The 23973-nt window shown below is 46.5% G+C and overlaps 1 protein-coding gene across 1 annotated transcript in view; it reads right to left on the bottom strand.

The window, feature by feature from the left end:
- The window catches only part of CFAP65 (cilia and flagella associated protein 65), a 56387-nt gene extending 36713 nt beyond the window's left edge, over positions 1-19674 (bottom strand). The window contains exons 1-5 of the mRNA XM_032636610.1: positions 19638-19674; positions 5194-5246; positions 3341-3391; positions 2809-3027; positions 734-918 (exon numbers count right to left, since the gene is read on the bottom strand). Of these exons, the coding sequence (XP_032492501.1) occupies positions 734-918; positions 2809-3027; positions 3341-3391; positions 5194-5246; positions 19638-19674 (545 nt within the window). The remainder of the gene's footprint in view (positions 1-733; positions 919-2808; positions 3028-3340; positions 3392-5193; positions 5247-19637) is intronic.
- Positions 19675-23973: the final 4299 nt, after the last annotated feature.

The raw sequence follows: 23973 nt of genomic DNA, 5'->3' as shown, positions 1-23973 counted from the left end.
AATATGGAGAAGCATACATTGGACTATTATACTGTGATGAAAAAGGATGAACTATATCTGCATGTGGATGAGTCTTACGAACATTACTGAGCAAAATAAAAGTGTAACGGGGCCTTCCCTGGTGGCACAGTGGTTGAGAGTCCGCCTGCCGAGGCAGGGGATACGGGTTCGTGCCCCGGTCCGGGAAGATCCCACATGCCGCGGAGCAGCTGGGCCCATGAGCCATGGCCGCTGAGCCTGTGCGTCCGGAGCCTGTGCTCCGCAACGGGAGAGGCCACAACAATGAGAGGCCCGTGTACCGCAAAAAAAAAAAAAAATTGTGTAACAAAGTATACCATGTTATCCCGCTTATATAAAGTTCATAAGGAGGAAAAATTAAACTATAACATTTAGGGATACAAACATAAGTGGTAAAACCTTTTGAGAAAAACAAGAAAATCATTATCATGAAAGACAAGGTATTGGTTGCCTTTATGGGTAGGGAAGGTGTTCCAATGCAGGGGACACATAGTGGGAGAAGGTGAGCTTCAGACACTGTTAGTATTCCATTATTTAATCTGGTCACAATTATTCAACAATTATTCAAATTGTACTCTCAACAATTATTCAAGCTGTACATGTTTTATATACTCTTCTGGTTTTATATGACATTTTAAAAGTGTGTTTTTTAAGAGTGGCTGCTTTGGGGGCTTGAAGGCTCAGGGGCTTAGTCTCTGATCGCTCATACTGGTACCTGTACTTTATCTTCTGGATTTTCAAGGATAGATTTTTCAGAACTAGGTTCTTGGTGATCTCCTTCCCCAACTCCCAGCCTTTCCACTGAAGCTCCTCAGCCACCTCAATGCCCCAGATGACCCTCTTCTTCACTTTGTCCTGCTTCTTTGGGAAGCACTTCTGAGTATCCATGGAACTGGCAGGCTGTCTGGTCGGCAGGGAGAAAGGGGAGAGGCAAGTGGGATAGGATTCAAAGACCCAGAGAATGGGCAAAGATCTCCCCACCTCCAGAAAGTAATGAATCACACCACTCTTCACCCCTGGGGGATGGTCTGGAGAGAGAAGGTGAGGGGCGGGTAGGCGAGTCAGATATTACCTCTTCTGAGGTCACTGGAATGGGTTTCCAACTAGATTCCCAGAGACCCTGCCCATGAAGCCTTCCCTGGCCACCGCACGGGCCATTCCACCTGGCACACTCAGCAGCCTTAGCCTCCCTGTTGTGCTCCTCAGTGTGCCCTCAGATCCCGGCCTGTTCAGATGCTGCCTCCTCCTCCTCTGCCTGCCATCCTACCCCTTCGCCACAGAAGCCTCTCCTAGTTGGAGTGGTCTATCCCCGGCACTTTTCCAGAGCACAGGGATACACCACCATTCCCTCTTCCAACCCTCACCTAGCTGGTAGAGCAGAAGAAAGAGCCAATTTGCCTGCGACCAACCCGCACCCCATGCCTTGACTTCGAGACCACCCCAAGCACTTCTCCTAATGATGCTAGAGGTTCGCTATGCCAACGCTTCTTGTCTGCAATGGAAAATCCTTTCATAGGTGAACCCCTAGCCCCTATCTATCCGAGGAGGGAGGGAGATGGAAAAATCCCTGGGGTGGCAAGATGGCAGAAGGATGAAACAGGTGCCTCTTCCTACCAGTCATCGCTCTGAAAGTAAATTCACTGCCATTTAACTTTATCTTTGACCAAGTATTGTTTTTATGTCATTACATAACATAAGGATATATTTATCTCTTCGACAGATATTTGTTGACTACCTATGATGCAATGGACATTGTATTAGGTGCCAGGACTATAAAAGTGAACAGGACTGGCAAATCCCTTCTTTCTTGGAACTATATCTCAGTTTATAGAGAGTGTCGGATGGCCTGATCTGCCCGTGGAGGAAAGGTGACTTGGGTGAGCAAGGATCATTTATTATAAATATCAATTGGTGCATCAGTTAGGGTCCAACCAGGAAAACAGAAGCCACTCCGGGTGTTTAAAATAAGGAATTTAATGCACAGCCAGGGGATAGTGCAGTAACCCCAAAGTTAACAACATCAAGAAGCTGCCACCACATGTAGGTTAGGGGAAGTGGTGGGGTTCTCAGAGCCCAGAGGCCTGTCTGGTGGGGACTGGAGTCACAGGGAGATGCAGCTGCTGATGGAGACACTGTCAAAAGCAGAGAGGGAAGAAGATAAATAGCCTGGCTTCTCCCTTCCTCCCAACTTCCAATCTCCTGCCAGCTCAGAGCAGAGCGGGGAAGGGCAGTGAGTGAATCTGTGAGCAAACTGGGCCAGAATGGTACAGATGGAGGGGTGAGATGACCCTGGTCCACACAGAGGCAAATGCAACCACCATCACATCTAAGGAGACATGAGAATTCACAAATGATACAGACACATGCTGCACAAATGCAGTGAGACCCCATAGTTACATCCCTAGACAAGCACCCCCCTGCCCTGGTCCTGCGCTATCACAGAGAGAGACCCCCGAGAGCTGCGAGAAGTAAACAACATCCATGCACTGGACAAACACAAAGCCCTAGGGCTCAAGACCAGAAGAGCTTTTTGAAGGAAGAGAGAACTACTGGCTACTCTATCAGCCCCCAACTGGCATCTCCCCAGCGTTCTCCCCGCTCCACCATCACGCTTACAGCTGCCACCACTCCAGTTAGCATAGGGCTCAATGTATGTAGGGTCTAGTACTGGAGTTTAGACAGGAGAGTGGGGTCGTCTCAGATTCCTACCCCCGCTGCCCTGCTGCCCATCTACCCTGCTTGGCCCTGCTCCACCCACTCCACCCGCCCCACACATGTCCTCACACAGGCACTAGCATTGCTGCTGCTGTAGGCACTCATGGCCACGCTGCTGCCAGTGATGGTGGGAAAGGCCACTGTGCTGGCACTCAGGCATGATCCGGAGTTCATGGTGTAGTCCCCGCTGTCCTCATGAGGAGGCTTAGGGCTGCCCCGATGAGCATCCGGTGCCTGGAACACAAGTCCAAGGGAAGCTCTCTGGCTAAGACAGGAGTTCCTGCCAGTTGGGAGCTGGGAAGAGACCAGAGGGGAGGCAGGAGGGGCATGAAAAAGAGGAGTCAATGAAGAAGACTCACCACAGCCATCATTTTCATAGAGGGGTGTCTGCTTCCTAGCTCTGGCAACAGGTGTGAAGTAGCACCGTGAGGAACAAGACTGAATGCAAGATCCAGGGCTTTGTCTGGGAGCCTAGGGACTCACCATTCAGGAAAGGCCATTTGGAAAAGGGAACTGGGGATGAGGCCCAGGCAGCCCTGCTCTCCAAGGCTGCACTTGGCATTTCTCAGCAAGCCCCCAGTGAGTGCTACTGAAGCATTTGCATTACCTTTACTTGGCTTTTACTCTCTACTTCTTTCCTCTGAACGTGGCTTTCCTCCTGTGGGAAAAGGAATGAGAGTCAAAGAAGAAGCAAATGAGACTGGAGAATTCTTGGGCTTCTGGGTCTCCTCTATTAGTACACGACACGTAGTCCAGGTTTAAAGGAAGCATTCACTAAACTAATGACTCAGTCCAAATATAAATGAATCAACCTCTAAAACAGAGGGATCCACTGATAGACTGTGGCTGGAAGTTATATGCAAATACATGCAAATGTTATAGACAAATTATATGCAAAATGTCATGGGTTTGGGCATGTGCTCTTTTCCAGGGAGAGTGTCCACAGCTTTCACCAAATGCTCAAAAGGGTGCTTGGCCCTGCTCTAGGGGACACAGAAGTGTCCCAAACTGGCTCTGGCTCCCTCTCAAATCCCCCTTCCTTTAGCAAGCTTCCTTCAGCACATATACCCAGGTATGGCTACTATATTGGACAGCATCAATGTAATCCTTTTTTGAGCATGTATACCTTTTCTAAGACTACTCAGTATCCTAGCCCATCTCCTTGAATAGCAATCTCAAAAATAATAACAACTTCTAAGAACATTTACTAAGAACTTAGCATGTGCCAAGCAGTGTTGTAAGTCCTTCACATATATTTTAATTCTTACAACAATTTATGATTAAATGGAATTGTCTTTTATTTGGCCTAAAATTATCTCTCTTCAAGTCTGGGGTTCAGCTCCCTTTTACAACATATTATGCTTCAGTAAACAATTTCATGGTCGCCCTTTAGAAAGTTCCACGTTTCCATCAGACACTCTCCCATCCCCTCCCCACTACCCATTCAGAACAAAAGATTCTGTTGATGCACTTTTTCCTAATTGGCAACATGTCCAAACCCTCTGGAGGGGATTATCTTACATTCACTCATTCATTCATTCACAAGGCATTTACTGAGTGCCTGCTATGTACCAGTGCTAGGCACAGGACAGGACAGGCAAGGCTCCTACGTTTGGTTGTGAAGTGAACGTTCAGATGGAATCAAAGAAATGCAAGCTGGGGAGATAGGGAGGAAGGTCCCATTACTTCTCTGCTATTGGATGGCTTTGTAGTACTTCCCCGGCTCATTAATGCCTGTTACCTTAGGGGATTCTACAGACAGCCCCTGCCTCAAGGCTCTGAAAAAATTTCCAATCAACACTTGTAGGAAAAATGAGAGACAGTGGGATAGAAAGCTGGTCCAGACCAGGTCTTAGGGCTTAGAAGTGAGCACTGGTCCTGGAGCAAGAAAAGCTGGGTTGAAGCATCTGCTCAGATTCGTTTAAGATGGGCAAGTTTCTCCATCTCCTCAAGCCTCAGCCTCCTTACCTGTAAAATGAGGGTTATCATATTTCACAAAATTGATGTGAAGCTTGAAAGAAATAGAGATGTGAAAAAGCCCTAGACAAACCTATGTTACTATAATGAACAATTACAACTTCCACACTACCACGTGCTACTCTTCCAAAAGATTCACACATCGGCAATCATTGTGAGGACACTGGGCAAGGGAGGTGTTGTTTTAAATCTTTTTCTAATCTTGAGGATCTTAAAAAAATATCATCGGCTTCCTTTATTTGCCTAATTTCCAACCTAAAAATTCCTAAGATGACCAGTGTAAAAAGTGGCGGGTCGCCGAGTAGACGGAGGAAGAAAGAGGTAAAAAGAAGGAATAAAATATACTTAGAGCTGTTCCACCATCGTCTAAGAGATCCCCAGGCTGATCTCGCCCAAGTCTCAGTCCCTCCGGGCTCTCTGAAGGACACCGAGGGGACCCCTGGTTACGACTTCCCAAAGGAGACCGTCTCCCAAGACAGATACCTTCCCTGGCCACTCGCGCGGCTCCCCTCGGTCGCTTGGACCAACGCTCAGAACTCACACCGCCGCCATGTTGTCGTCTCTATAGATACAGGACGCGCAGGACACGGCGTCTCCTGGTATCCCAGGGCAACGACGGCTACCCGAAGGAGTCAAGGATCAGAGAAGGCGAAAGCTCCGCCCAACTTTAACGCTCACCACCATTTTTTATTCTCCGACTTTCCCTGTTAGCAGTAACTGTCTTCTGCCAGTCGCAACACAGTTGTGACGTCCTCGCAATCCTGGCTTTAGTTGAAGACCAAATTCAGAGGAGGCTAGTACAAGGACTTGTCACACCAGTGGGAGTTGGTTTCTGTTCTTTTCTGATACCCCTCGGTGACATAGGGTCAGAATTTCAACTGGAACTTTATTCTGTGATTGCAATTGTTAACTTAAAAGCAGCCGGTAGTTATTTCTTATTTGCATATTGCTTTTCAAATTAATTCCTCTTGCAGGTGGAAGAGAATGTGTTCTAGGCATTTTCTCCTAGCATTTCCTTCTGCCCAGCACAAAGCTAACTCTTGAAGGGATCTGAAGGTGAATGTATGAAGAAGGCATTATTACACATAATATGGATTTTTGGAAGCCCATTAGTTCATTTGTTTGTATGTCCTTTGGGAGGAAGAGTCTCATTTGGTGAAGACTTTTTAGGTGGGTGAAGCTGAAAATCTCAGAGTTCATTCATGGGCAATTAAAGATGTTTCACTACCCAGGACAGTGATGGAGGTGGGTGTTGGGGGAGAGAACTTAGAGACTCTAGGGGTAAACCCAGAAAACAAACTCTCATTTTGGGAAAGTTGGAGTATATCTGTGAAAGGTGAAAGATAGACTCAGATGACAGTGTTGCCTGAGTTGGCCTGGGAGATCACATGGCCAGAGGCTGGCTGGATTAGAGGGAAGGGTCAGACCAGGGGGCCCATTACGTTATGCCAGCACAGTTAGGTCTGGAGTTTTCTTGGGATCGAGGAATGTGGAACTCAGTAAGCTTTTCACTGGTTTTAATGTTATTCTCAGAATAGGAAACCTGTACTTTGGACGTTACCACTTTTATTTTGTTTGTGGTTTCTATAATGATTTCTTTTCTGTTTTTCTCTAAGCTCTTTTTGAAATAGTCATCCTGACTCAGCTGGATCTTAGGAACAGGGAAAGGGACCTGTTTGTCCATTCTTAGGCCAAATAGGGAGCAGTGACTCTGGGGACAAGGCTTGGTGGTGGCCTCAGGAATCCCAGCAAGAAAACCCTAAGGGGGTTAGGGTTAGAAAAGCTTATTCTACGGATTTCCCTGGTGGTCCAGTAGTTAAGACTCCATGCTCCCAATGCAGGGGGCCCAGGTTTGATCCCCGGTCAAGGAACTAGATCCCACATGTGGTAACTAAGAGCCTGCATGCTGCAACTAAAGATTCTGCACGCCACAACAAAGATCCTGAGTGGCACAAATAGGACCTGGTGCAGCCAAATAAATAAATAAAGATTTTAAAGAAAAAAAGCTTATTCTAGGAGCCACACATCCTTGTGCCTCTTCACTGAAGGCGTGTCCCTCCAGAGCTGGCCTGCTCAAACCTTGGTGGATTCTGGGCTTGAGACGGTGAGAAGGGATTCGTAGTTGGTCCTCTGTGGGCTCTACTTCTGCAAGTTTCTAGCTGCCTCCTGGGAGTTCTGCTGGTGAGTGACTTTGACTGGCATGGTGGACTCCCAGGGAGAGGCCCAAGCTGGACTTTGCCCCAGGAAGCAAACAGCATGGAAAGGGGTGTGGCAAGGCGTTGAACCCGAGGAAGGGAGAGAAAGTTGGGTTTGCCACTCATATCAGGATCCCGGAATGTGTGGGAAATAATGGGTGCTGGGTCCTGGTGACCGTCTCCTCCATGGACCCAAGAAAGACAACAGGGTGGTGCTATTTTGTTCAAGGCTATGAACAAGTATGGGTGATGATTCAGTATACTGATGAAGACCAGGATGTGGAAGAAAGGGAGGAAAGAGGATGAGTAGGAGGACTCTGATGCTCCTGGCTGGAAGCAGAGGAGTGGGGGTAATAAAGATAAAGCACACTCCATGATCTGGGCTTCAGCACACACAAAAATGTCTTTTCTAAGCCTTTTTCCCATAGCCATCCCCCCGCCAGCCATGAAATACAGAAGACTCTGGGCTGGGAAATCAGGCAGACCTGAGATTGATCCTGATTGCCACTTACTGGCTGTATGACCTTGGGCAAGTCTCATGACCTCTCTGAGCCTCATCTTTTACCTGGGGATAATTATCAAAAGGCCTATGTAGGGACTGAGTGATCAGTTATGTAAAGTATTTGACACATGATAGACAATCAACAAAGTTACACACAGACACACACACACATACACACAGAGGAGGGTCACTCACTATGTGGGAGGCCCTAGAATTTTGCCTCTCAGCTCTCTGTCCACCCTCGCCTCCTACCACGTCCCAGCCTCTCTGCTGCACACTGGAGAAATGGAAAGTTTTTCTCCTCTCCACAACCTCCTCTTTTGTTTCTCCAAGAAGGAGGCTGCCTTGCTGCTCCAGCGTGGAGAAAGACAAAAAGAGATGCCAGGGTGATCTGCTGTCCAGTTGGCAAGTCACCCAGCTGCAGGACTTGCAAAGCCCTCTCCCACTTTCCTTCCCCTGCAACTCTGACTCAGTTTCCAGTGTTGCTTCTGAAATCAGGTCAGCATCGAAGACGTACTTAAGTTAGGGGAGGGAAATGAGGAGGTGGGTACTCCCACAGAAGCTCCTGACCTCCGAAATTAGTAGGGTAAATCTTCTAAGCCCAGCCTGATAGATGAAGAGGAGACTGTAGCTAAGAGGGCCAGTGGGGTTGTTCAAGGCTGGATCTAGGAGCAGGCATAGAGGACTCTCTGCATTAGACTGCTGTGGTCCCCTGGGTTGCTTGGTGTGGAGAGGGCGTGTCAGGAGATTGATGGCACCTCCAGCCTGAAAGGGCTGCCAGGGCACAAATTTGGCAGGGGCTGGGGGAAGACTGCCATATGGCAAGGTAATTCAAAAGAAAGAGTTCCATTCTGCCTGAGACCCCTATAGGTTTTTCTAACTCTCTTGTGTCAATCCAAAGCCCCTCTTCAAATTGCTTCCTATACTCGTTGTCCCCATCAAATGGTGAATAGGCACACAGGCCAACAGTAGGGGGGTGGATGGAAAATGACATGAGACTCAGTCCCAGAAGACCGAGTTCAAGTCCTGATTCTACCATTTAAGAGCTGAGCTGGGACTTCCCTGGTGGTCCAGTGGTTAAGACTCTGTGCTTCCACTGCAGGGGCATGGGTTTGATCCCTGGTCAGGGATCCTGCATGCTGTGTAGTGCGACCAGAAAGAAAAAAGAAAGGTTAAAAAGAAAAAGAGGGGCTTCCCTGGTGGCGCAGTGGTTGAGAGTCCGCCTGCCGATGCAGGGGACAGGGGTTCGCGCCCCGGTCCGGGAAGATCCCACATGCCGCGGAGCGGCTGGGCCCGTGAGCAATGGCCACTGGGCCTGCGCGTCCGGAGCCTGTGCTCCGCAACGGGAGAGGCCACAACAGTGAGAGGCCCGCGTACTGCAAAAAAAAAAAAAAAAGAAAAAGAGCTGAGCAATTTGAGGCAAATCATTAAACATTCCAGAGCCTCACTTTCCCCACCTGTAAAATGGGGGCAAACAGGGGCAGCATTCAAAATACTTAAAAATTGGTAAGTTATGAGTACTGACCTATGAGAATGGACACCAGGGGGTCTTAGAGCCAGAGCTGGGTCCTGGGAGGCCACATTGTGCCAGGCCTTAACCTTTTAGTTGCTGGGTTGTGGGGAAGCCTGCAGGTTTGGAGAGAGGACTGGGAGAGCAGCCGCAGCAGTGGAGAACTCAGCCAGTGACTACTCACCAACTAGTACCAAAGTATTTCCAGATTTTAACAACCAGTACAGCTACACTGGATAGTGATGGCATAGTGGTTGCAAGTGAGACCTGAGGAAAAATCCTATCTCACCAGCTACTGTATACATGGTTATTTATTTTAAGCCAAAACTTGAAGTTCTAATTCCTTCTAATTCCTCCTAATCGGTAGAGGACCTGCGACCGCGTCTAACTGCTCTGTCCCTCTAGTCTGTGCAGGCTTCTCTGTGTTAGCTCTCCCAGCTGTCTTCCCCTACACCATCTCCTACAGGCTTTCCAGCTCCATGCCCCTCTGACCAGCACCATGGACAGTTCCAGCTGACCAGCCCATCCTAGGCCATCCCCTTCCTCCTGCCTTATCTCTCCTCTTACCCCACCCATGCCAGCACAGAAACCCTGAGGTACGAACTGAATGTAGGTCACCCCTGAGAAAAGAGTACAGTGGAGTGGTTCAGAACAAGCTCTGGAGTAAAGCCGACTGGATTTGAATCCCAACCCACCAGCTCTCAGCTGTTTGATCGTATTCCTCCATTTCTGTAACACCCAGATTGCTCTCTTGTCAACAGTGAAAACTTTAACAGCTACCTCAAAGGTCGTAAGGTTTAAGTGGGATAAAAGGTTTAAAGAACTTAGCACAGTGCCTGGCTCATTATATGTTCTGAATAAATAAAGAGCACCATTATTCTGTGACTTTCTATCCTATTTAATTCCTCAAACCCTTTTCCAATCCATCTCTGATGAGGGCCCTCTCTCAGGTATAGGTATTATAACATGACCACCAGCTTAGTGTAGCTGGCCTCCTTTGGTGTGAAAGTTGGCTTCGACTTCAAAGATGGTAAGGAAGCCAACCTTTGGTCCATGAGATTCTCTCTTTATTAGTTTTGTGTTTTTTTGCATTTAAAAAATTTTGAGTTAATCTTAGACATACACCAAAATAGTACAAGTGGTTCTCATAAACCTTTCATCCAGTTTCCCCTTAGGTTAACATCTTACATGACCATAGGACGCTTATCAAAAAGAAGAAATTAATGCTGGTACAATGATACTATTAACAAAATTATAGAATTTATTTAGATTTCACAAGTTTGTCCACAAATCTCCTTTCCCTGTTTCAGTATCCAATCCAGGATCCCCCCTGGGGCATTTCCTGAGACTTTCCTTGTTTTTCATGTCCTTGATTCTTTTGAAGACTACTGTCAATTGTTTTGTAGAATATTCCTCAATCTGGGTTTGTTTCTCGTGATTAGAGTAAAATGTGCATTATTGGGAAGCATAACACAGAGTTATAGGCCCTTCTCAGTGCATGATATCAGAGGGTACATCGTGTCAATATGTATTTTTGGTGATGTTAACTTTGATCACTTGGCTAGAGTGGTGTCCGCCAGGATTCTCCACTGCAAACTTGCTCTCTCCCCCTCTTTATTAGATTTTGAACATGCCCATCTTTTACTTCTCTAGAATTAAGTGTTCAGAACCAAGAAACCTGTCCTCACTGTAACCCATCCATCTGTACACTCCCAACCACTCCTGAGCCATACCCATTCCCTATGACCTGCCTGGTCACTTTCCTGTGAGTTTTTTTTTTCTTTTATATATATACACACACACACATTCCTTTCCTATCTTTCTTTTTTTTAACATCTTTATCGGAGTATAATTGCTTTACAATGGTGTGTTAGTTTCTGCTGTATAACAAAGTGAGTCAGCTATACGTATACATATATCCCCATATCTCCTCCCTCTTGCATCTCGCTCCCACCCTCCCTATCCCACCCCCTAGGTGGTCACAAAGCACTGAGTTGATCTCCCTGTGTTATACGGCTACTTCCCACTAGCTATCTATTTTACATTTGGTAGTATATATAAGTCAGTGCTAGTCTCTCACTTCATCCCAGCTTACCCTTCCCCCTCCCCGTGTCCTCAAGTCCATTCTCTACATCTGCGTCTTTATTCCTGTCCTGCCCCTAGGTTCTTCATAACCTTTTTTTTTTTTTAGATTCCATATATATGTGTTAGCATACGGTATTTGTTTTTCTCTCTCTGACTTACTTCACTCTGTATGACAGACTTTAGGTTCATCCACCTCACTGCAAATAACTCAATTTTGTTTCTTTTTATGGCTGAGTAATATTCCATTGTATATATGTGCCACGTCTTCTTTATCCATTCATCTGTCAATGGACACTTAGGTTGCTTCCAAGTCCTGGCTACTGTAAATAGAGCTACAATGAACATTATGGTACATGACTTTTTGAATTATGGTTTTCTCAGGGTATATGCCCAGTAGTGGGATTGCTGGGTCGTATGGTTGTTCTATTTGTAGTTTTTTAAGGAACCTCCATACTGTTCTCCATAGTGGCTGTATCAATTTACATTCCCACCAACAGTGCAAGAGGGTTCCCTTTTCTCCACACCCTCTCCAGCATTTATTGTTTGTAGTTTTTTTGATGATGGCCATTCTGACTGGTGTGAGGTGATACCTCATTGTAGTTTTGATTTGCATTTCTCTAATGATTAGTGATGTTGAGCATTCTTTCATGTGTTTGTTGGCAATCTGTATATCTTCTTTGGAGAAACTTCTATTTAGGTCTTCTGCCCATTTTTGGATTGGGTTGTTTGTTTTTTGATGTTGAGCTCTATGAGCTGCTTGTAAATTTTGGAGATTAATCCTTTGTCAGTTGCTTCACTGACGAATATTTTCTCCCATTCTGAGGGTTGTCCTTTGGTCTTGTTTATGGTTTCCTTTGCTGTGCAAAAGCTTTTAAGTTTCATTAGCTCCCATTTGTTTACTTTTGTTTCTATTTCTTTTTCTCTAGGAGGTGGGTCAAAAAGGATCTTGCTGTGATTTATGTCATAGAGTGTTCTGCCTATGTTTTCCTCTAAGAGTTTTATAGTGTCTGGCCTTACATTTAGGTCTCTAATCCATTTTGAGTTTATTTTTGTGTATGGTGTTAGGGAGTGTTCTAATTTCATTCTTTTACATGTAGCTCTCCTGTTTTCCCAGTACCACTTATTGAAGAGGCTGTCTTTTTCCATTGTAAATTCTTGCCTCCTTTATCAAAAATAAGGTGACCATAAGTGCATGGGTTTATCTCTGGGCTTTCTATCCTGTTCTATTGATCTATATTTCTGTTTTTGTGCCAGTACCACACTGTCTTGATTACTATAGCTTTGTAATATAGTCTGAAGTCAGGGAGCCTGATTCATCCAGCTCCGCTTTTCTTTCTCAAGATTGCTTTGGCTATTCGGGGTCTTTTGTGTTTCCATACAAACTGTGAAATTTTTTGGTCTAGTTCTTTGAAAAATGCTATTAGTAGTTTGATAGGGATTGCATTGACTCTGTAGATTGCTCTGGGTAGTATAGTCATTTTCACAATGTTGATTCTTCCAAACCAAGAACATGGTATATCTCTCCATCTATTTGTATCATCTTTAATTTCTTTCTTCAGTGTCTTATAGTTTTTTGCATACAGCACTTTTGTCTTCTTAGGTAGGTTTTTTCCTAGGTATTGTATTCTTTTTATTGCAATGGTAAATGGGAGTGTTTCTTTAATTTCTCTTTCAGATTTTTCATCATTAGTATATAGGAATGCAAGATATTTCTGTGCATTAATTTTGTATCCTGATACTTTACCAAATTCATTGTTTAGCTCTAGTAGTTTTCTGGTAGAGTCTTTAGGATTCTCTATGTACAATATCATGTCATCTGCAAACAGTGACAGCTTTACTTCTTCTTTTCTGATTTGGATTCCTTTTATTTCTTTTTCTTCTCTGATTGCCATGGCTGAAACTTCCAAAACTATGTTGAATAATAGTGGTGAGAGTGGGCAACCTTGTCTTGTTCTTGATCTTAGTGGAAATGGTTTCAGCTTTTCACCACTGAGAATGATGTTGGCTGTGGGTTTGTCATATATGGCCTTTATTATGTTGAGGTAAGTTCCCTCTATGCCTACTTTCTGGAGGGTTTTTATCATAAATGGGTGTTGAATTTTGTCAAAAGCTTTTTCTGCATCTATTGAGATGATCATATAGTTTTTATCCTCCAATTGGTTAATATGGTGTATCACATTGATTGATTTGTGCATATTGAAGAATTCTTACATTCCTGGGATATACCCCACTTGATCATGGTGTATGATCCTTTTAATGTGCTGTTGGATTCTGTTTGCTAGTATTTTGTTGAAGTTTTTGCATCTATGTTCATCAGTGATATTAGCCTGTTGTTTTCTTTCTTTGTGACATCTTTGTCTGGTTTTGGTATCAGGGTGATGGTGGCCTCAAAGAATGAGTTTGGGAGTGTTCTTCCCTCTGCTATATTTTGGAAGAGTTTGAGAAGCATAGGTGTTAGCTCTTCTCTAAATGTTTGATAGAATTCGCCTGTGAAGCCATCTGGTCCTGGGCTTTTGTTTGTTGGAAGATTTTTAATCACGGTCTCAAATTCAGTGCATGTGATTGGTCTGTTTATATTTTCTATTTCTTCCTGGTTCAGTCTTGGAAGGTGGTGCTTTTCTAAGAATTTGTCCATTTCTTCCATGTTGTCCATTTTATTGCCATATAGTTGCTTGTAGTAATCTCTCATGATCCTTTGTATTTCTGCAATGTCAGTTGTTACTTCTTCTTTTTCATTTCTAATTCTATTGATTTGAGTCTTCTCCCATTTTTTCTTGATGAGCCTGGCTAATGGTTTATCAATTTTTTAAATCTTCTTAAAGAACCAGCTTTTAGTTTTATTGATCTTTGCTACTGTTTCCTTGATTTTTTTTTCATTTATTTGTGATCTGATCTTCATGATTTCTTTCCTTCTGCTAACTTTGGGGATTTTTTTGTTCTTCTTTCTCTAATTGCTTTAGGTGTAAGTTTAGGTTGTTTATTTGAGATGTTTCTTGTTTCTTGAGGTAGGATTGTATAGCTATAAACTTCCCTCTTAGAACTGCTTTTGCTGCATCCCATAGGTTTTGGGTCGTTGTGTTTTCATTGTCAATTTTTTCTAGGTATTTTTGATTTCCTCTTTGATTTCTTTGGTGATCTCTTGGTTATTGAGTAGTGTATCGTTTAGCGTCCATGTGTTTGTATTTTTTACAGATTTTTTCCTGTAATTGATATCTAGTCTCGTAGCGCTGTGGTCAGAAAAGATATTTAATACGATTTCAATTTTCTTAAATTAACCATGGCTTGATTTGTGACCAAAGATATGATGAATCCTGGAGAATGTTCCATGAGCACTTGAGAAGAAAGTGTATTCTGTTGTTTTTGGATGGAATGTCTTATAAATGTCAATTAAGTCCATCTTGTTTAATGTATCATTTAAAGCTTGTGTTTCCTTATTTATTTTCATTTTGGATGGTCTGTTCATTGTTGGAAATGGGGTGTTAAAGTCCCCTACTATGATTGTGTTACTGTCGTTTTCCCCTTTTATGGCTGTTAGCATTTGCCTTATGTATTGAGGTGCTCCTATGTTGGGTGCATAAATATTTACAATTGTTATATCTTCTTCTTGGATTGATCCCTTGATCATTATATAGTGTCCTTATCTCTTGTAATAGTCTTTATTTTAAAGTCTGTTTTGTCTGACATGACAATTGCTACTCCAGCTTTTTTTTGATTTCCATTTTCATGGAATATCTTTTTCCATCCCCTCACTTTCAGTCTGTATGTGTCCCTAGGTCTGAAGTGGGTCTCTTGTAGACAACATATATATGGGTTTTGTTTTTGTATCCATTCAGCCAGTCTATGTCTTTTGGTTGGAGCATTTAATCCATTTACATTTAAGGTAATTATCAATATGTATGTTCCTATTACCATTTTCTTTATTGTTTTGGGTTTGTTATTGTAGGTCTTTTCCTTCTCTTGTGTTTCTTGCCTAGAGAAGTTCCTTTAGCATTTGTTGTAAAGGTGGTTTGGTGGTGCTGAATTCTCTTAGCTTTTGCTTGTCTGTAAAGGTTTTAATTTCTCCATCAAACCTGAAAGAGATCCTTGCTGGGTAGAGTAATCTTGGTTGTAGGTGTTTCCCTTTCATCACGTTTTAAAAATTTTATTTATTTTAGGCTGCATTGGGTCTTCATTGCTGTGCTGTGCTTTCTCTAGTTGCAGTGAGCGAGGGCTACTCTTTGTTGTGGTGCGCGGGTTTCTCATTGCGGTGGCTCCTCTTGTTGCGGAACATGGGCTCTAGGTGCGTGGGCTTCAGTAGTTGTGGCTCACAGGCTCTATAGCACAGGCTCAGTAGTTGTGGCACACGGGCTTAGTTGCTCGGCCGCATGTGGGATCTTCCTGGACCAGAGCTCGAACCCGTGTCCCCTGCATTTGCAGGCGGATTCTTAACCACTGTGCCACCAGGGAAGCCCTCCCTTTCATCACTTTAAATATGTTCTGCCACTCCCTTCTGGCTTGCAGAGTTTCTGCTGAAAGATCAGCTGTTAACCTCATGGGGATTCCCTTGTATGTTATCTGTTGCTTTTCCCTTGCTGCTTTTAATATTTTTTTCTTTGTGTTTAATTTTTGATAGTTTGATTAATATGTGTCTTGGCATGTTTCTCCTTGGATTTATCCTGTATGGGACTCTCTGCACTTCCTGGACTTGATTAACTATTTCCTTTCCTATATTAGGGAAATTTTCAACTATGATCTCCTCAAATATTTTCTCAGTCCCTTTCTTTTTCTCTTCTTCTTCTCGGACCCCTATAATTCGAATGTTGGTGCATTTAATGTTGTCTCAGAGGTCTCTGAGACAGTCCTCAATTCTTTTCATTCTGTTTTCTTTATTCTGCTCTGAAGTAATTATTTCCACTATTTTATCTTCCAGGTCACTTATCTGTTCTTCTGCCTCAGTTATACTGCTATTGATTCCTTCTAGAGAATTTAAAATTTCATTTATTGTGTTTTTCATCCTTGTTTGTTTGCTCTTTAGTTCTTCTAAGTCCTTGTTAAACGTTTCTTATATTTTCTCCATTCTATTTCCAAGATTTGGGGTCATCTTTACTATCATTACTCTGAATTCTTTTTCAGGTAGACTGCCTATTTCCTCTTCATTTCTTTGGTCTGGTGGGTTTTTACCTTGCTCCTTCACCTGCTGTGTGTTTCTCTGTCTTCTCATTTTGCTTAACTTACTGTGTTTGGGGTCTCCTTTTCGCAGGCTGTAGGTTCATAGTTCCCGTTGTTTTTGGTGTCTGCCCCCAGTGGTTAAGGTTGGTTCAGTGGGCTGTGTAGGCTTCCTGGTGGAGGGGACTGGTGCCTGTGTTCTGGTGGATGAGGCTGGATCTTGTCTTTCTGGTGGGGAAGACTACATCCGATGGTGTGTTTTGGGGTGTCTGTGACCGTATTATGATTTTAGGCAGCCTCTCTGCTAATGGGTGGGCTTGTATTCCTGTCTTGCTAGTTGTTTGGCATAGGGTATCCAGCACTGTAGCTTGCTGGTCATTGAGTGGAGCTTGGTCTTAATATTGAGATGGAGATCTCTGGGAGAGCTTTCGCTGTTTGATATTACATGGAGCCGGGAGGTCTCTGGTGGACCAATGTCCTGAACTTGGCTCTCCCACCTCAGAGGCACAGGCCTGACACCCAGCTGGAGCATCAAGACACTTTTGGGAAGTCTGAGGTCTTCTGCCAGCGTTCAGTAGGTGTTCTGTAGGAGTTGTTCCACACATAGATGCATTTCTGATATATTTGTGGGGAGGAAGGTGATCTCCACGTCTTACTCTTCCTCCATCTTGAAGGTCTCCTCTTTCTTTCTTTCTTTTTGGCCACACCATGTGGCTTGTGAGATCTTAGTTCCCTGACCAGGGATAGAACCTGGGTCCTCAGCAGTGAAAGTGCAGAGTTCTAACCACTGGACTGCCAGGGAATTCCCCTGAGTTTTCTTAAGTTGGGCATTCAGAGGTGTGCGCAGAAGCCAGATGCAGACACACCTGGAGTTTATGAGGGTAACAGGGTACTTCTCAGTTCATTTTCATGGACCTTTTGTCAAGGCCCGGCAGCTTTCGGCTTACAGGGACACTCTGAGAAAACGTGGCCAGCAACTGTCTATGGGAATGTCCAGCCCCTTTCTCAGGTCTGGCTCCAAACTTTGAGCACTTTCTTCAACATATAACATTTGGGTTTTTTAAATCTCTAGTAGCATTCGTTTCTTGGCAATGTATAACTCCTTGCTACCCACTAGCCCAGATCCAGGAACTTCCTTCCTTCCAGAAGGCTCTTCACTACTCCAAGAGTTTGCTATTACCAGATATCCTGCTACCAGAGTAAATACATAGCATTCTTTCAATCGAGTGTGGAGAGATGTGCTTTTCCAACCCTCCCCTTTGTCTCTCTCTGTCCCGAGTCTATTCCAAGTCAGTGTGTCTTCTACACACTGCCCCTTTAGAAGATGAAGAAGCACCACACCTCCTCCAGCCTCATGCAGACTCCATTTTAAAACAGCTTTTGTGTAAAAGTATATTAAAGGCTTCTGGAGAGCCTCAGGAGATGCCTTCATCAAATCCCATTCCCTCTTTGCCCTTTGTTCTGGTTACCATGGCAGTGTAAGAAATAACATCGAGATTTCAAACAACCATTTTATTTTACTTACGATTTTGTGGGTCAGGAATCAAGAAGGGCTTGACCAGGCAGTTCTTACTTGGACTGTGTCATACAGTTACAGGGCTGCAGCCTCCTGAAGGCTCCACTGGACTGGACCTCCAAGATGGTGCACTCACACAGCTGATGGTTGATGCTGGCTGTTGGCTGGAAGCTCAGCTAGGCTATGGCTGGGGACACCTATCTGTAAGGCCAGCTGGCCCGAGGCAGGGGAACACAATCAGATTCACAGGTTGCATCAGACCGAAATTCTCCGGACCACCCAGTTCCAGAAACTGCCCTGGAGACATTCCAGACCACCCATTTCCGGGAACTGACCTGGGGACTTTGAACCCAGCCCAGCCTTCCCGTCTTTCGAGGTGTGGGACTAACGGTCCCCCAGGATACCCAAAAAGACCACCAAATAAGGAATACCCTGCGCCCTCCCAGATTCACCACACCCCTTTCCCTTCTTCCCCTATAAAATCTTGCCCAGGGCTTCCCTGGTGGCGCAGTGGTTGAGAGTCCGCCTGCCGATGCAGGGGACACGGGTTCGTGCCCCGGTCCGGGAAGATCCCACATGCCGCGGAGCGGCTGGGCCCGTGAGCCATGGCCGCTGAGCCTGCGCGTCCGGAGCCTGTGCTCCGCAGCGGGAGGGGCCACAACAGTGAGAGGCCCGCGTACCGCAAAAAAAAAAAAAAAAAAAAAAAAATCTTGCCCAGCCCTCGCCCGGGTGCGACTTCTCTGGCCCTTTTCGGACCAGTGAACCTCGCCCGGGAGCGCTCCCTAATAAAGCTCACTTGAAGCTTTCCTCTGTTTCCCGGTGCCGTTTGTTAAGATCCGACCTTACACTATCCATAACCTTTCCAGCTTAGCAAGCTCAGGGTAGAACCAGGCAGAAGCTACATGGCCTTTTCTGACTTAGTCTCAGGCCAGATTCAAGGGGAGAGCAGTGTCAAATAATTTATGGACATATTTTAACCATCGCCACTCCCATCAAAATGAGATCCTCTCACAACATCTAGAACATCGTTTTTCCAGGACCATCTTCCTGGAAGGTTCTTAGCCACCCCAGCCCTATCAGATCTTTAGGTGGAGGCTGGGAGTGCATCTGTCCCATTCCTCATGAGTTCCCACCTCCCTCAGTTTGCTGCTGCAGGGGACCTGAGTTCTGGTCTGGACTCTGCTACTGTGCGACCTTGAGAAAGTGACTTCACCTCTCTGGGCCTCAGTTTCTTCTCTGCAAATTAGGAATTGAAAATAACCTCACTTCACAGGATGTTAGGACTTTTAAAGGATTTTATGTGAATAGCAGACCCAGCAATTGATGCTCCTGATTGTGGAAGAAATATCTGTGGACAAGTCATTTTCCCTCTTGGAGACTTAGTTTATTTATCTCTGAAATGGGGGGAGGGGTAATTGCCTTATCCTGCTTCCCCATGCATATGAGAGGGGTCTTACACGGACTGCAGGGAGTGACAGCCCAGAGATTGAGGCTCCCCAACCCCTACCTGGGTGGGAAGCCCCCTACGTCTATCCCTGTGCGTGCAAAGCAGCCTGGGTGTGGCTTGAGGCAGCACGGGCTTGCAAGGTGGGGCTGCTATCTGCCCTACCTGGCCTTATCAGATCCGGGCTGGCCACAGCTCGGCCAGTGAAACAAAGAGGCTTTGAGAACAAGGCTGGGGTGTGGGATGTGGGCCCGAGCTCCGGGAGGCACGCTCCACCCAGGGGACAGAGGGCATGGGTTGGGAGAGCGGCCACCGCCAACACCTGACAGAAGTTTTCCTGCAGCAGGGGCACCATCTGAGGTGGGGAGCAGGGCCTGTGCTCCCCACTGAGGGCCTCCATTCCTTCTTTGGGGTGTTTCCTGCTCCAGCACTTCCCACCAGGCCCTCACCTCTGCCCCTTTTATAGGGTGAAGCGTTTCTCCTCCCCTACTTCCATTTCCCCTCCTGGCACCTTTGAGCCCCAGTCGCACTGGCTCCTAGTCGCACTGGCTCCCAGTCCTTGAGCATGGCCTACACTCTCCTCCACGCATCCGCTCCCAATCATCCATCCACCTACCCTTGCCCAAGTCACACATACCCAGCCCCAAACCACTTCCAGGCAGTGCCCAGACACTGTACATCCCATCCCCACCCCTTGTCATCTCTCCCCACTTCCTCCCGTGCAACACTGTAGGGAACTTCTCTCCAAATTTTCACCACCTGAAGAATCTGACTGAGCCTGGCAGAGGCCAAGGCCCATCGGGGCCAGAGTTTAAGGTTGTACGAGTTATATACTGCACAAGGGCTCTAGGCTGGGCAGACAAGGTCGGGGGGGGCCTGAAATCCAGACGTTTTGCATGCCCCGCACGACCTCAATGTGAGGCTTTTTCCTAAACAGACTTCCTGGTGCCAGGCCAGGAGAGTTGTCTTTTCTAGCTGCATCTTCTGAAGGGGTGTTTTGCTAAGATTTTTAATGGAGGGTCACCTGTTTCCTGTTCCCATCCTGGGGCTGCCGGTGCTAACAGCAGGCATGGCTGCCTAAAGGATTGTTGCATTGGTTCAGCCCTTCCCCTTCCCTTCCCTTCTCACTGTCAGAAGCCACTCCACAGGCATCCCCTTTGGGCAGGAGCTGGGGGAGAGGGCTGAGTGTGAGCCACAGGGCTTTGGAAGAGCCATGCCCAGCAGTGATGGGGTCTTTCCAAACGAGAGAGGAGGCTGCAAGGACAGCTTGGGGCCGGGTACCTGAGGAGAGGTCTCGCACAGACTAGTTGGGAAGGCAGGTGCAACGGTCCCTGTGTTGTGGGCAGTCTGCCCAGGCAGCTTTAGAGGCCTCACAGCCAGGAGCCTCCCCTACTTTGTCTCCTGGACTCCCACAAGCCAGGTCTCCCCAAGCAACTGACACTTCAGCCTGGTCTTCTATTTTTTTTTTTTAGTGTTTCTTTCTTTCTTTGGCTGCACTGGGTCTTGGTTGCGGCATGTGGGATCTTCTAGTTGTGGTATACGGGATCTTTAGTTGTGGAGTGCGAACTCTTAGTTGTGGCATGAGGGATCTATTTCCCTGACCAGGGATCAAACCCGGGCCCCCTGCATTGGGAGCGTGGAGTCTTAGCCATTGGGCCACCAGGGAAATCCCTCAGCATGGTCTTGCACCTTGCCTGGACTGGGATATCAGGGGCTACTCTGAATCTCCTCCCCATGCACTTCCGGGATGGGGGTAGGGGTGCAGGCAGAGAGAGCAGAGCCTAGAGGGTCCCTTGAACTCAGGTAGACCAGCCTTGGACAATGAAAAGAGAGGATATCTATATGGGCAAGAAATCCCTGGACATCTCCCTTGAAGGTGTGGACACCAAGACCAGAGAAGGACCAAGGTCAAGGGCGTAGGGGAGCTGGATCTCATGTTTAAAAACCCAAAGTTGGGGCTTCCCTGGTGGCGCAGTGGTTGGGAGTCCGCCTGCCGATGCAGGGGACACGGGTTCGTATCCCGATCCGGGAAGATCCCACATGCCGCGGAGCGGCTGGGCCCGTGAGCCATGGCCACTGAGCCTGCGCGTCCGGAGCCTGTGCTCCGCAACGGGAGAGGCCACAACAGTGAGAGGCCCATATACCGCAAAAAAAAAAAAAAAAAAAAAAAAACCCAAAGTTGATGTGCGCCCCTTCCTTGCCTTCATTGCTCACCTGAACTGGCTTCAAGTCCTGGTCATTCTGCTGCCTAAATGTCACCTTCCTTCTGACCCCACGGCCATTTCTTCAGTCCAGGTCACCAACTTCTCTGCCCAGCAAATGAACTCCCTGCTTCCACAGCTGCCTCTCTGGTCTGTGCTCCACAGTGCAGCTGGGTGAGCTTTCTGAAACAATCTAGTTGCAAGCTTTTCCAGACTTCAAACCTCCTGGGTGCTCCCCAAGCCCCCGAGATAAAGTCCAAATTTGGGGAACACAAAGATCTGTGTTGTCTAACTCCGGCCAGCTCTACATCAGCTTCGCCATATGCCCACCTGTGCCAGATGGCTCTGAGATGCGGACCTGATGCTAGTTCTTCCAAGCCTTTTTTTTTTTTTTTTGCGGTACGCGGGCCTCTCACTGTTGTGGCCTCTCCCGTTGTGGAGCTACAGGCTCCGGACGCGCAGCCTCAGTGGCCAAGGCTCACGGGCCCAGCTGCTCCACGGCATGTGGGATATTCCCGGACCGGGGCACGAACCCATGTCCCCTGCATCGGCAGGCGGACTCTCAACCACTGCGCCACCAGGGAAGCCCCTTCCAAGCCTTTGCATTTACCATGTCTTCAGCCTGGATCCCTTCCTTTACTTAGCTGCCATGCAAACTTCTCCTTGCTCTACCTGCAGCATCCTCGCCTCCAGGAAGTCTTCCTAGTTCCCAGGACCTCCATGGCACTCTCATAGCCCCTGTGAGGATGTCAGCCACAACACTCAACATATGGTGTGGATATTTGTCTCCCCATGTTGCTCCCTGCTACCCGGGAGTTCATTGAGTACAGGGACTGCCTCTTTCCCTCATTCTGACACAGTGACTGGCACAAGGATGTCCAGCAAACGATGACCAAACAATGACCATTGTGGATGCAGCTGCCTTGGGGGCTGAGTTTAGGCCCGAGAGGAAAGGCAGGCATGGGGCCAGTAGCTACCCGGGCCTGGGCAGTACGGTTGACCTTCCTCTGGGCCTCGGCATCATACAAAGGATAAGCAAGCTGGGTTCTGGTGGGAGGGATTGAGGCCATCGCGCTGCAGAGGTGGAGGATGACTTTCCAGGCTGTCTCTGCTTGTCCAGCTGGCACTGTCACTGCAGTTCTGGGCCACTATTCCCAGAAAAACTGCAGGGCCTCACCTCTAGCCCAAGGTTGGTCTTTTGAGGGTCTGAATTCAAAGTGTTTTTCTGAATCTTTGAAGCCACCTCTGTCTGAAGAATAAATGTGTTTCGTGAGGAGACTCTTACAGAACAGAAAGGTCTAGGGACACCAAATGGCTCTGTGTCTGCAAGACAAAATATGCCCAGGCCCCGTAGGAGAGGCATGTAGGCCCCCCCATAGGGGAGAGTCTTGATCTCTCTACCCCGCACCACCCTCTCCCCCAACCATGCAAAATTTCTATAAAAGAACGAATGTGCAAATGAATGGACAAGAGCCTCCTGAACTTGACCTTTTGTTTCTCACTGCAAATGAGTTCATAGATGTTCTGGTCCCTATGAACCTGGTCCATGAGAGTCTGCCACAAGGTGATGAGTAGTACACTCTATGTGGTCTGACAAAACAGATTTCCGGTCCTGAAATGCTAAGAGTACCTTCTGGAAAGGACCCAAGTTCACCAAGGGAAAAGCCTTGTGGTAAGAGCAGTGGACCTGCGAGCAAGATGCATGAGTTCAAATCCTGCTCCTGTCACTTGCTGCATAATCTTGGGCGAGTTACTTAACCTCCCCGTACTTCTGTGTTCTCACCTGGAAAACGGTAAGGTTACAGTATACACCACATAGGGTTGCTATGAAAATGAAGTGGGTGCTACATGTAAAGCACTTAGAACGATGCCTGGCAATGGTTAGTCTTCATTAGATGATAGCAGTTGTCATTCTAGTCTGTGGGGGCCTATTCCTCTCAGATGACACAGTCTCCAGGGCAATGAATTTTTCTCTGGAGTTTTCCTTCATGGAGCGGGGGATGGTAAGGTAAGAATCTGGGCAGTCATGCCCCCCCCCCCACTTCCAACACAGAAGTCTATCAGAGGATAGAACCTGGGCAGGGGTGTCCTTTAACAATTGGCCCTCCATGGTCAGGGGAGCTCTAATTTGTAACATATGCCAATCTCTGTGGTGTAAATATGCCCACTATGGCCTATTTCAACTGGCTCACAATATTCCTGAAAATTTAACAACTGTATCAAAGGACCAGGGAGTCTCAGATGGTCTATAATGAGTACAGAAAAACCTGCCATGGGATACAGAAACCAAGAGAAAAGGAAGAAGGGGGTCATCTTGTCTTGGCAATAAACTGGCATCCTTTAGACTAAGCAATGTTTCTCAAAGTGTGGTCCATGGACTATCCGCTGTGTTTGGGGTATTTGTAAAAATAAGTTCCTGGGCCTCAATCTGGATCTATTCAAGCAGAATCCTGGAAGTGGGACCAGGAATCATTTTTAAACAAGCTGCCCAGATGATTCTGAGGTTTGAGAACTGCTGGGTTAGGGACCCCTAACTTACCCAAGAAGTCAGGATGGGCCACAAGGCAGGTGTGAATTCTACAGAATGTTTTCATACCGCGGTTCATTATCCACTGTGAAAAATCAGAAACCCTGGCCCTGAGAAAGACCAGAATAAGCAGGGAAA

The sequence above is a fragment of the Phocoena sinus genome, chromosome 7, assembly GCF_008692025.1.
Source record: "Phocoena sinus isolate mPhoSin1 chromosome 7, mPhoSin1.pri, whole genome shotgun sequence".
Lineage (NCBI taxonomy): Eukaryota > Metazoa > Chordata > Mammalia > Artiodactyla > Phocoenidae > Phocoena > Phocoena sinus.
This window is presented reverse-complemented; position numbering and strand designations above follow the sequence as displayed.